Source organism: Bombina bombina, chromosome 7 (assembly GCF_027579735.1).
Source record: "Bombina bombina isolate aBomBom1 chromosome 7, aBomBom1.pri, whole genome shotgun sequence".
NCBI lineage: Eukaryota > Metazoa > Chordata > Amphibia > Anura > Bombinatoridae > Bombina > Bombina bombina.
The window spans coordinates 102,231,171-102,245,458 of NC_069505.1; the positions used below are offsets into that span (position 1 = coordinate 102,231,171).

General features: G+C 36.3%; 1 protein-coding gene across 1 annotated transcript in view; it reads left to right on the top strand.

Annotated features, from left to right (window-relative positions):
• GATD1 (glutamine amidotransferase class 1 domain containing 1) overlaps positions 1-14,288 on the top strand; it is a 54,329-nt gene that overhangs the window by 3,465 nt on the left and 36,576 nt on the right. The window contains exons 2-4 of the mRNA XM_053720218.1: positions 6,887-6,963; positions 10,449-10,554; positions 11,634-11,741. Coding sequence (XP_053576193.1) covers positions 6,887-6,963; positions 10,449-10,554; positions 11,634-11,741 — 291 coding nt within the window. The remainder of the gene's footprint in view (positions 1-6,886; positions 6,964-10,448; positions 10,555-11,633; positions 11,742-14,288) is intronic.

Sequence of the window (14,288 nt, forward strand, 5' to 3'; positions counted from 1 at the left end):
GTGATGGCTGTTGGCCCTGAAATTATTTTTAGGTCTCCTTTTATAATAGAAATGAGTAGATAACATATTTTTATATGTTGTTTTTATCAGCAGCCCTAAATAAGAAATTAACTTCTGATCTATAAATGTAAATTTGAGATTAAAATCTGCATTGTTCAGAATTGCTTCCAAGCATCTTATGAGGAAAGCTGGAATAGAGGGTTTCCACATTTACTGAGGCTAACCAGGTGCCATCATCAATCACTAGATTGATCTTTGTAAGTAAGCCGAGCATATATCTCATGAAAGGATAAAATGTTTGCACAAACTGCTGTAGGTGTGTAAAGGATTAATAAATACTTAATAAATCAAAATTACATAATCAACCAGAGACAATGCAATGACACTTGAGGCCCGATGAGCTAAACTTTGCCAGATCAGACAGTTTTTCTCGCCGAACTTCGCAGGGTTTGCCCTGGTGGAATTATCATACAAAAGGGTCAGTCCCTGCTAGTGGCAAGATGTCTCCTACTAAAAGTAATTGAGCTCACAGGAAATGGACTCTTCGCTCTGCTTTTTGCTCGCTGGTTGTTAAGGGATTGTGTTGCTATAATAGTGTGGGTATTTAAGGGGTTAATAATCTCGTCAGCCTAGAGACCTTTAGATCATCAAGCCTTTACTCTGAATTTCAAGATTAGTAGATTTTCTTTTCTTTTTTTTCTCACAAATTTAAAATTATTACCATTTTACCTGCCCCCCCTGAATTATGTGACAGCTATTAGCCAATCACAAAGCGTATATACTGTGAACTTTTGCACATACTCAGTATGAGAATGTGCCACAGAAAGTTTGTATATAAAGAAATTGTGGATATTTTGCTAATGGACGTTTTTTTAAAAATAAAACTGAATGCTTTATATGAGTAATTAAGTTTAATTTGACTTTAGTGTGTATATATGTGTGTGTGTGTGTATATATATATACTTTCTAATAAGCCACCAATTCCTATAATAACAGGAAGAACTCCTGAATGGTACTAATGTTCCTTAGAATTTTTTTTAATAGAATAAAATAATATTTAGTTAGAAGATATGCCTTCTCTTGTCTACAAATGGTACATTTACATCCCCCTTATTATGTATTATTATTATTATGTTTTCCGCTACTTGATAACTTATTATCTTATTATAACTTACTCATGTTTTAAACTGTGTCCCATCCCTCAGTTGTCAATAGCATTCCATGTAATACTTGTCACTATCCTTAATAGTCACATTGCCCCCTTACAGCAGCACTTTTATTGCAATATGGTCATCAGGAATAAGTAAATTAAAGGGACACTAAACCCAAAATTTTTCTTTCATGATTCAGGTAGAGAATATAATTTTAAACAACATTCCAATTTATGTCTATTATCTAATTTGCTTAATTCTTTAGGTATCTTTTGTTGAAGAAATAGCAATGCACATGGGTGAGCCAATCACACAACACATCTATGTGCAGCAACCAATCAGCACCTACTGATCCTATCTAGATATGCTTTTCAGGAAATTATATCAAGAGAATTAAGCAAATTAGATAATAGAAGTGAATGAGAAAGTTGTTTAAAATGACATGCTCTTTCTAAATCACAAAAGAAAAAAATATGGGTTTCATGTCCCTTTAACCCCTTAATGACTGAGGACGTGCAGGGTACGTCCTCAGAAAAAAGGCAGTTAATGCCTGAGAACGTACCCTGCACGTCCTCAGTCTGGAAAGCAGCTGGAAGCGATCCTGCTCGCTTCCAGCTGCTTTCCGGTTATTGCAGTGATGCCTCGATATTGAGGCATCCTGCAATAACATTTTTAAGCCATCCGGTGCAGAGAGAGCCACTCTGTGGCCCTCTCTGCACCGGAGATTGTTGGCTTACCGGCGTTGGTGGGTGGGAGGCGGGTGGTGGCCATCGATGGCCTTGGCGACTTGCAGGAGGGGCGGGATCGTGGGCGTGGGCGGTCGGGGGTGCGCACTGGCGCGCGCGTGCACGGAAGGGCGGGGGCGGGCGCGTGCACGGGGAGGGAGCGGGTGGGAACCGCTACACTACAGAATAAAGTAAAAAAAAAAAAAGCATACAAAAGGGAATACAAGTTTTTTTATTTATAAATCAATTAAGGTGTTGGGGTTTGTCTGTTAGGGGGGGTGAATCTACACTACAGAATTTATATTTTTGTTTTAAAAAAACACGTTTTTTTCTTGAAACTGGGTACTGGCAGACAGCTGCCAGTACCCAAGATGGCCCCCAATAATGCAGAGGGGGAGGGTAAGAGCTGTTTTGGGGGTGGATCAGGGAGGTTGGGGGCTAAGGGGGGATTCTACAAAGTAGCATATGTAAATATGCTAAAAAAAAAAAAAGAACAAATTAAAAAAACCTTTTATTTTAGTACTGGCAGAGTTTCTGCCAGTACTTAAGATGGCGGGGACAATTGTGGGGTGGGGGAGGGAAGGGAGCTGTTTGGGAGGGATCAGGGGGTCTGATGTGTCAGGTGGGAGGCTGATCTCTACACTAAAGCTAAAATTAACCCTGCAAGCTCCCTACAAACTACCTAATTAACCCCTTCACTGCTAGCCATAATATACGTGTGATGCGCAGCAGCATTTAGCGGCCTTCTAATTACCAAAAAGCAACGCCGAAGTCATATATGTCTGCTATTTCTGAACAAAGGGGATCCCAGAAAAGCATTTACAACCATTTGTGCCATAATTGCATAAGCTGTTTGTAAATAATTTCAGTGAGAAACCTAAAATTTTGAAAAATTTAACGTTTTTTTAAATTTGATCGCATATGGTGGTGAAATGGTGGCATGAAATATACCAAAATGGGCCTAGATCAATACTTGGGGTTGTCTACTACACTACACTAAAGCTAAAATTAACCATACAAGCTCCCTACATGCTCCCTAATTAACCCCTTCACTGCTGGGCATAAAACACGTGTGGTGCGCAGTGGCATTTAGCAGCCTTCTAATTACCAAAAAGCAACACCAAAGCCATATATGTCTGCTATTTATGAACAAAGGGGATCCCAGAGAAGAATTTACAACCATTTATGCCATAATTGCACAAGTTGTTTGTAAATAATTTCAGTGAGAAACCTAAAGTTTGTGAAAAAATTTGTGAAAAAGTGAACAATTTTTTTTATTTGATCGCATTTGGCGGTGAAATGGTGGCATGAAATATACCAAAATGGGCCTAGATCAATACTTTGGGATGTCTTCTAAAAAAAAATATATACATGTCAATGGATATTCAGGGATTCCTGAAAGATATCAGTGTCCCAATGTAACTAGCACTCATTTTGAAAAAAAGTGGTTTGGAAATAGCAAAGTGCTACTTGTATTTATGGACCTATAACTTGCAAAAAAAGCAAAGAACCTGTAAACATTGGGTATTTCTAAACTCAGAACAAAATTTAGAAACTATTTAGCATGGGATTTTTTTGGTGGTTGTAGATGTGTAACAGATTTTGGGGGTCAAAGTTAGAAAAAGTGTGTTTTCTTCCATTTTTTCCTCATATTTTATAAAAAAAATTAGAGTAAATTATAAGATATGATAAAAATAATGGTATCTTTAGAAAGCCCATTTAATGGCGAGAAAAACGGTATATAATATGTGTGGGTACAGTAAATGAGTAAGAGGAAAATTACAGCTAAACACAAACACCGCAAAAATGTAAAAATAGCCTTGGTCCCAAACGGACAGAAAATGGAAAAGTGCTGCGGTCATTAAGGGGTTAAGTGCCAACCTCTCATCTGAGTTAATCATCTTGATGGCAACCTGAGATACTTAGAGAGACATTAAAGGGACATGAAACTCAAATTTTTTCTTTCATGATTTAGAAAGAGAATGCATTTTTAAACATCTTTCTAATTTACTTCTATTATCTAATTTGTTTTATTTTCTTGATATTCTTTGCTGAAAAGCATATCTAGATATGCTCAGTAGCTGCTAATTGGTTGCTGCACATAGAAGCCTCATGTGATTGGCTCACCCATGTGCATTGATTTTTCTTCAAATAAGGATATCTAAAAAATGAAGCAAAATAAATAATAGAAGTAAATTGTAATGTTTTTTTTAAATTTGTATTCTCTATCTGAATCATGAAAGAAAGATTTTGGGTTTAGTGGCCCTTTAAACCCAATTTCTTTCTTTCACAATTTAGAAAGAGCATGCAATTTTAAACAACTTTCTTATTTACTTCTATTATCTAAATGGCTTCATTCTCTTGATATTATTTGCTGACAAGCATATCTAGATAGGCTCAGTAGCTGCTGATTGGTGGCTACACATAGATGCCTCGTGTGATTGGTTCACCCATGTGCACTGCTATTTTTTCAACAAAGGATATCTAAGGAATGAAGCAAATTAGATAATAGAAGTAAATTGGAATGTTGTTTAAAATTGTATTGTCTATCTGAATCATGAAAGAAAAAAATTGGGTTTAATGTCCCTTTAAATTCCGTAATACATAATTTTGTTCAATTCAGCTTTATTAGGAAAATAATTCATTACAAATCAATAAATACAATTTTTAGAAGAGCCTACTACTTGTACATACATAATAAAACTAACAAAGATTATTCAGTATACCTAATATGCTGGGGTTAAACACGTTTATAAATACACAGACGCGGGTACAATTTGTTTTATTATTTTTAATTAGGCTGTTTGATTCTACTTTATTGCAGGTTTTCAGTTTATCAAATAAACCATTTGTAACCCTTGTTTTTTTGTAGCTACTTTAGTAACCAAGGGGTTAAGTGGTCATTATGTATAATTAAATGTACGTTTATGTTTAGTGTGCTAGCTTGCTCCTTGCTGAATGAGAGGCTAATGTGTTAAAAAGTATTTAATTTTTTTTCTCTGCAGCAGTTGTAGAAAGAAAAAAAGGGAATATTCTTGCATTAGTTTAAAGGTCATAAAATCCCAACATGTTCTTGTATGATTCAGATAGAACACACAATTTAACCCTGGGCTTTAGCAACAAAGGACGAAATACAACGTCCTAACCGCTTGGCTTTCCTGAAGCCACTGGCACTTCCCTGATGGGATCGCGGTCTGGAGGGCGTGCCTAGCATCATAGGGACCCCCCCTGACGTCATCCTATCATGCACGATCGCGAGATTTCAGTTTGTTTACATCGCAACAGTTGTTCCGATGTAGACAAGTTAACCCCGGCACAAAAGGGTTAAACAACTTTCCAAAGTACTTTTATTATCGAATCTTCTTTGTTTTTCTGCTATGCTTTGTTGAAAAGCCAGGATGTAAGCTCGGTAGTGTGCATGTGTCTGCAGTAGTTGTGCAACAATGTTATATATTAGCAAGAGCACTAGATGGCAGCACTATTTCACGTCATGTAGTGCTTCAGGCATGTGCACGCTAGCTTCACCAAAGAATAACATGAGAATTAAAGGGACACTGAACCCAATTTTTTCCTTCTGGATTCAGATAGAGCATGCAATTTTCTAATTTACTCCTATTATCAATTTATCTTCATTCACTTAGTAGCTTTATTTGAAAAACAAGAATGTAAGCTTACGAGCCGGCCCTTTTTTGGTTCAGCACCCTGGATAGCGCTTGCTGATTGGTGGGTACATTAAGCTACCAATCGGCAAGCTTTACCCAGATGCTAAACCAAAGATGGGCCGTCTCGTAAGCCTACATTCCTGCTTTTTCAAATAAGATACCAAGAGAACGAATAAAAATTGATAACATGAGTAAATTAGAAAGTTGCTTAAAGGGACACTGAACCCATTGTTTTTTCTTTTGTGATTCAGATAGAGCATGCAATTTTAAACAACTTTCTAATTTACTCCTATTATCAATTTTTCTTTGTTCTCTTGCTTTCTTTATTTGAAAAAGGCATCTAAGCTATTTTTGGTTCAAAACCATGGAAAGCACTTGTTTATTGGTAGATGAATTTACCCACCAATCAGCAAGAACAACACAGTGTGTTCACCAAAAATGGTCCGGCATCTAAACTTACTTTCTTGCATTTCAAATAAAGATACCAAGAGAATGAAGAAAATTTGACAATAGGAGTAAATTAGAAAGTTGCTTAAAATTGCATGCTTTATCTGAATCACAAAATACAAATTGTTGGTTCAGTGTCCCTTTAAACACCTCAATGTAATGAGGTAACAAATTCAGCTTGTACTCCTCCAGGTTGTTTACACACCGTGAGTCAGCAATAGTTTCCAAACAGTTTACTAGGCAAGTTAAAGGGACATTAAACACTTTGTGATGGTAATATAAAATGATAAATTGTGCATATATAAAAAAAAAACTCTGCAATATGGTTTTATTATTTATTTTGTCTCCTTTTCCTGTAATTCCATTCTGAAATTGTGAGCTTTTCAGTTCCTGTTAGAAATGGAAGTGCAGAATACTGTTATATTCCCCACAGCCATTGGCTGCTTAATGTAGTCGCCTATAACTGTCCCTAATTGGCTACAGCAGAGAAGGTAACCTAAGTTACAACATGGCAGCTCCCATTGTTTTATAGACGCTAAAACATTACACTTACTTTGTCAATATTTAAACAGCTAATGAAACTTTAAATAAATCTGCATGTTATTCTCAGACTAATCTTTTCTTTGATTACTTCATTCTATCTAACATTTATTTAGTGTTTAGTGTCCCTTTTAATATAAAGTCAGTTCTTGAAAGAAGTTCCTTGGGCGTTTCGAAGGTGATAAAACTTTTTTCAGGGTAAGCAATGTTTCTTTATATTACTAATTATATTAGTAAAGAGTGTTTACCTAATTACCTTTTTTATTTATTCATGGGTAACTTTTTATTAAAATAATGAATTCATAGCTTTTCCTTTTGTTTTGTTCTTATACACTTTCTTTTTTCTCTTACATTTCTTTAGGTATCTCTGCTCAGTCTTTTCTCCACTCATTTAATCTAGCAAGTTCAGCGTTCAATCTACAAGTTGCAACTCCTGGGGTGAGTGAAGTGGTTAATGCCATGTAGAATTAACAAAAGATGGCAATCCCTGTACCCATGGCTATATAACAAATTACAGTATTCTCCACAGGGCCTATTTACTAACCACCTGGCTAAACAGTAAGCCAATATTGAGCTAAAATTACCTAAATATTGTTTTCAAATTTTCATACTCAAAGATGCTATCCACCTAGTTGTTGTTTTTTTTTTTTGTTTTTTTTTAACAGCTTTTGTCAACAAAATAACTTGCCTTTAATCATGTCAGTCAAAATCAATCTCTCCGCCTTTTTTCAATTGTCGGGCTTCAGCGATGTGACGTGCAGAGTGGGTTGCACTGCCATGCACGTCATTACAGGGTGGAGAAATTTCAAATTTGATAGACATCTCTCCCCAAACATTTTCGTTCCGTGCGTTCTGGATTCCAAGTAAACACTTAATCGCAGTAACTACGATTCAGTGTTCACTCTTACGTCACTGTGTGGTGCCCCAGACCGCTACCGCAAGTGTCTGTAAATCACAAGAACGTGCATATGGAATGATTAATATTATTGGACGGTTGGATTTGATCCAAAAGATTGTTGAGCGCATGTGTGTAAAGAGCTATTTACTTTTACATTAAGTTTAGCCTGTAAGTTGCCATGCAATTTGATTGGCTGGTAATAAACACCTGACAAAAAAAAGTTCTATAGAGTGGGGCTGGAGCGGAAACGATGCAGAGAAATAAATACCAAGGTATATTGTGAAACATGTAGGGTACAAAAAAAACCCAGTAATTTTATTTGTGATCTACTTTATACTTTATCATCGTTTACCATCACTTTAAATTTATACAAATAATCCGCTCTTTGGTTAGCTTAAAACCCAACATTTATGATTCAGAGCATACTATTTTAAACAACTTTCTGCTATCAACTCAATGCTCTGTATCATTTGTTGCTGGAGCAGCAGTGCCCTATTGGAAGCTATCTGAACACATCGGGGAAACCAATAACAAGAAACATATGCAGCCACCAATATGCAACTAGCTCTCAATAGTGCATTGCTGTTCCTGAGCCTACCTAGGTATCCTTTTTTATTAAAAGATACCAAGAGAACAAAGCAAATTAGATAGCAGAAGTGAATGGGATTTTTTTTTTTTTTTTAATTGCATGCTCTAGCTGAATAATACAATTTTAATTTTGACTTTACTGTCCCTTTTTAAAGTAAAATTTTATAAATAGTATAATATGTTATAATATTGCAAAGTGTTACACTGTACACACCCAGCTGCTTCATAATGCCACTTAGCTTCCTCTGAACAAGGGAAATGGCTACCCCAGACAATCATTTTGGCCTTCTTTGGATCTCGTCAGTGAGGTGCAGCAATTTAGCCCTAAGCACATTGGGCAAGGAGTCCATGTCTGGTTTCCCCATCACCCCCAGGGTCAAAATACAAACAGGAGGAGAAAGCAGTTTGCCAGGATGAACAACAGCTCAGTGGCTTGTTCTATGGCCGGTTACCCTTTTAGCTTAACCCTTTCATGACAGGGTTAAAGTGTCTACATCGGAACACCTGTTCCGATGTAGACAAATTGAAACTACGCGATCGTGCATACGATCGCGAGATTTCAATTATTGGATCGCATCTGGGGGGCGTCCCTACAACCCTAGGAACACCCTCCAGACCGCGATCAAGTCCTTGAAGCACAGAAGGCTTCAGGACAGCCGTTTGTTATGACGTTCTATTCCGTCATAACGGCTTTAAAGCCCAGTGTAAATATGACGGAATAGAACGGCATAACGGCGTTAAAAGGTTAATTGTACTTTTCACATAGGAAACCTTTCCTGAAGTACATCTGTCTGATCCCACCTAACAAGGTCAGTCCATCCCCGAAATACCAGGCAATTCTACTCTGAACATGGACCTCATCAGTGGGGTTTTGCTGTTTCTCTCGTTCAGAGAGGGATTGCCTGGTATTTCGGGACTAGACTCTACTGTTTAGTCAGGATAAGACTGATATACTACAGAAACGTTCTTGTCTGTGAAAGGCACATGTTGAGCAAAAAGAGACTGCTCCTAGGAAGGTTACTAGCCATAGAACAAGCTATTATGGCAATGTTTGTTCCCACGTTAAGCTCCTTCTCTTTTTTTGTATATGCAAATTAAAGTGAATATTCAAGTTTGATGAATCAGTGCCCGGTTTTTAAAAACAGGGGCACTTTCATTAATCAAACTTTACATTTTACTTGTTTTGTTAAAATACTTACCTTTTTAATCTTGAAAGCCGCACCAGCACTTCCCCCGCCCGTCGCAAGCCTCTTCATATGTCAAAAATGACGAATCCGGCTTCCTCCAATCACGGCGTTGCCTCAGGCAATGATTGCCCTGGGGGGAAGCCGTGATTGGAGGATGCCGTATTCGTAATTGCTGACATATGAAGTGACGAGTGGCAGGAGGGAAAATCTGGAGCCGCTTTCAATATTAAAAGGTAAGTATTTTAACAAAACGAGTGAAATGTAAAGTTTGATGAATGAAAGTGCCCCTGTTTTTAATAGGATTTTTAAAAACCGGGCACTGATTCATCAAACTTGACATTCCCTTTAATTTATCAATATTGTCCTAAAAATGTTGCATATTTCTTTCAAGTATAATACTTTAGTTTTAAATTGTTGTTTTGTATTACCCATTTTGTTGTGTAATCTTAATTTATATCAGATCCATACATGGCAAAGAAAAAATGATTTCATCTAAAATATTTGCTAGTTGCCCTCTTCTGTGGCAAAAAAAATAGATATACCATTAAATTAACAAAATAAGAAGTAATGAGAACAAACTATTAAGCACTTAAATTATAGTTTGTTCTCATTAGTTGTCATATTGTTAATTTCATGGTGTACATGTTTGAGTCTAAAAAGGACCACCTATAACTAATTAATATTTTAACTGAAAACCTGTATGTTGTGACTGGACCTAAATTAAGATTTCATATTGCACCAAAAAATGGGCAATAAAAAACAAAATGTAAAACACTGTACTTCTCTGTTAAAGCGTTTAACCATTTAACCCAGTTCTGATACTAAAATCCACAGGAACTCTCTTCTTCATTCCTTCTTGCTGGTGTTCTTTTTGGTCTCTGGTTAAATCATTGCCAAAAGGTTAAATCAGTCTTGCCATCCAACCAGAGGCAAGAACAAAACATTATTTTTGTTTTGTGAACAAACAAGGGCACAATGTTCTTTTAAATATTTAAAGAACCTCTAGAACATATGTTAGATTTAAATCCTGATAGGGCCTCACTTAATCACCATGATACCCAAACTATTTATGTGTAACAAAAGTAATCTTCTGGTTCTCCATATCTCCAAAAAACATAGTCTCATCTACATTACTTGCAATTCTGTCTGGAAAAAAAAAATACTATGTTTATCTTTCTGGGTAAAATAAATAGATTGAGAGGGCAGCAATACAAAGTGATAAAATATTTGTTTTTTTTGTATCCATTTAGGGAAAACCTTTGGATTTTGTTGGTATCAGTGAATCAGATGCAAGATGGATCCAGGATTTCCAACTCAAGCCGTATGCAAATCCTGCAAGACTAGAGTCAATAGATGGTGAGGCATGAGTCCATTCCATTCAGGACATATTCATTTCTTGATGTACAGTGGAATAGCTCATTAAACATTCCTCTCTTGACCTGCAGTAAAAGAACTAATAAAACAGCTCAAAAATTAAAAATGGTTGTCTTACATTGTTTGTCAGTAAGGCAGAAAATGGTACTGAAGCAGTTTCAAATAAGTGCTTCCACTCCATTAAAGACATCTTAATAGCTAGTAATTCTGTATTTGCCACATTGTAATTCACGTATAGATATGGAAATTCATCTTAAAGTCAATATGCTCAGGTGTGCATCATGGGCACCCGTTAGTCCATGATGGGTCACATTGTGTCACCTACTCTGGGTCCATAGTTGGCCTGTATGTAATATAAGACCTGGAAGGAACCCAACGTTTAGGAAGTGACTGTATACACACTGTCCCAGTTGCCAAGGATGGGGCCTATCAGATCAGGGTTATACAGAATTCACTGTCAAAGTCAGCTATAGCTCACTAGATCAAGTACAGAATCAAAATCCAGAAGCAGACAGAATTCAGTAACAGGCTGAAAACTATAGTACAAAATCAGAGTCGCCATAAGCAACAACATAATTTATTATTTAAAGGGTAGTATATTCAGGAATTATTTGAGGAAGCACTTCTTAACAGGAAGGGTTATTGATTCATGGAATAAACTTCCACAATAGGTAGTAATGACAAACACTGTGGGGGACTTTAAGAACGCCTGGGGAAAGCATACGGCTATCCTATAAAGCATACGGCTATCCTATATACTAATTAATGCCTGGAATGAGCATAAGACTATCCTATATACTCATTAATGCCTGGGATAAGCATAGGGCTATCCACGTACTAGATACGTTTATACTTTTAGGAAATATCGGGCAGACTTGCTGGCCTATAGATCTTATCTGCCGTCAATAAATATATATATATATATATATATATATATATATATATATATATATATATATATATATATATATATATATATATATTATAGTGTGTGTGTTCAAAAATTATTTGTATATGACAAAAAAAAATGCACTTCAGTTTTTTTCTTTTTCCTTTATTAGGCTCTCGATATCATGCACTTCTTATCCCTCACTGCCCAGGGGCATTGACAGATTTATCAAACAGTGGATACCTGGCCAAGATCCTGCAGCACTTTACAGCTGAGAAGAGTACGTATTGGCGGTTGGGATGTATAACATACAGGACATTTTGTTTGTCTCTTGCAGTACTTTGTTGCACAGACATTCCTATCTTCCCATACTACGGGGTTAGAAAAGCAGAATCTAGTCCTAAAATTAGACACTGACATGTAGAAAGGACCCGCAGAATAATTAGGATATGATACTTAAAAGACTGACACAATCCATTTTTCTGAATAACATTAGTAATCAACTCATAACTGCAACAAAATTTGGAAAATAGCGTTTTAATAAAATAATACATTTTCTTTATTTGCGTATCATTTTAAAAAAAAAAGAATTGTTAGCCTGACCTGTATTGGTCTCTTACATCTGGGCTTTTTATTTGTTTTATTTTTTTTATTTTTATCTAGGAGGCAGCCAAAACACGTAGGAGACAGAAACCTTATTTAACCTAATTAATTTTCAAGAACACATGGTAGTTAAAGGGACACTGAACCCAATTTTTTTTCTTTCATGATTCAGATAGAGCATGAAATTTTAAGCAACTTTCTAAATTACTCCTATTTTCAAATTTTCTTCATTCTCTTGGTATCTTTATTTGAAATGCAAGAATGTAAGTTTAGATGCCGGCCCATTTTTGGTGAACAACCTGGGTTGTTGCTGATTGGTGAATAAATTCATCCACCAATAAAAAAGTGCTGCCCAGAGTTCTGAAGCAATAAAAAAAGCTTAGATACCTTCTTTTTCAAATAAAGATAGGAAAAGAATGAAAAAAAATTGATAATAGGAGTAAATTAGAAAGTTGCTTAAACATGCATGCTCTATCTAAATCACAAAAACATAATTTATGTAAGAACTTACCTGCTAAATTCATTTCTTTCATATTAGCAAGAGTCCATGAGCTAGTGACGTATGGGTTATACATTCCTACCAGGAGGGGCAAAGTTTCCCAAACCTCAAAATGCCTATAAATACACCCCTCACCACACCCACAAATCAGTTTAACGAATAGCCAAGAAGTGGGGTGATAAGAAAAAAGTGCGAAAGCATAAAAAACAAGGAATTGGAATAATTGTGCTTTATACAAAAAAATCATAACCACCACAAAAAAGGGTGGGCCTCATGGACTCTTGCTAATATGAAAGAAATGAATTTATCAGGTAAGTTCTTACATAAATTATGTTTTCTTTCATGTAATTAGCAAGAGTCCATGAGCTAGTGACGTATGGGATAATGACTACCCAAGATGTGGATCTTCCACGCAAGAGTCACTAGAGAGGGAGGGATAAAATAAAGACAGCCAATTCCGCTGAAAAATAATCCACACCCAAAATAAAGTTTAAATCTTATAATGAAGAAAACTGAAATTATAAGCAGAAGAATCAAACTGAAACAGCTGCCTGAAGTACTTTTCTACCAAAAACTGCTTCAGAAGAAGAATACACATCAAAATGGTAGAATTTAGTAAAAGTATGCAAAGAAGACCAAGTTGCTGCTTTGCAAATCTGATCAATCGAAGCTTCATTCCTAAACGCCCAGGAAGTAGAAACTGACCTAGTGGAATGAGCTGTAATCCTTTGAGGCGAAGATTTACCCGACTCGACATAAGCATGATGAATTAAAGATTTCAACCAAGATGCCAAAGAAATGTCAGAGGCCTTCTGACCTTTCCTAGAACCGGAAAAGATAACAAATAGACTAGAAGTCTTTCGGAAATTCTTAGTAGCTTCAACATAATATTTCAAAGCTCTAACTACATCCAAAGAATGCAATGATCTCTCCTTAGAATTCTTAGGATTAGGACATAATGAAGGAACCACAATTTCTCTACTAATATTGTTAGAATTCACAACCTTAGGTAAAAATTTAAAAGAAGTTCGCAACACCGCCTTATCCTGATGGAAAATCAGAAAAGGAGATTCACAAGAAAGAGCACATAATTCAGAAACTCTTCTAGCAGAAGAGATGGCCAAAAGAAAACAAAACTTTCCAAGAAAGTAATTCTATGTCCAGTGAATGCATAGGTTCAAACGGAAGAGCTTGAAGAGCCCCCAGAACCAAATTCAAACTCCAAGGAGGAGAAATTGACTTAATAACAGGTTTTATACGAACCAAAGCTTGTACAAAACAATGAATATCAGGAAGAATAGCAATCCTTCTGTGAAAAAGAACGGAAAGAGCAGAGATTTGTCCTTTCAAGGAACTTGCAGACAAACCTTTATCCAAACCATCTTGAAGAAACTGAAAAATTCTCGGAATTCTAAAAGAATGCCAGGAAAAATGATGAGAAAGACACCAAGAAATGTAAGTCTTCCAGACTCGATAATATATCTTCCTAGATACAGATCTACGAGCCTGTAACATAGTATTAATCACAGAGTCAGAGAAACCTCTTTGACTAAGAATCAAGCGTTCAATCTCCATACCTTTTTTAAATTTAAGGATTTGAGATCCTGATGGGAAAAAAGGACCTTGTGACAGAAGGTCTGGTCTTAACGGAAGAGTCCACGGTTGGCAAGAAGCCATGCGGACAAGATCCGTATACCAAAACCTGTGAGACCATGCTGGAGCCAC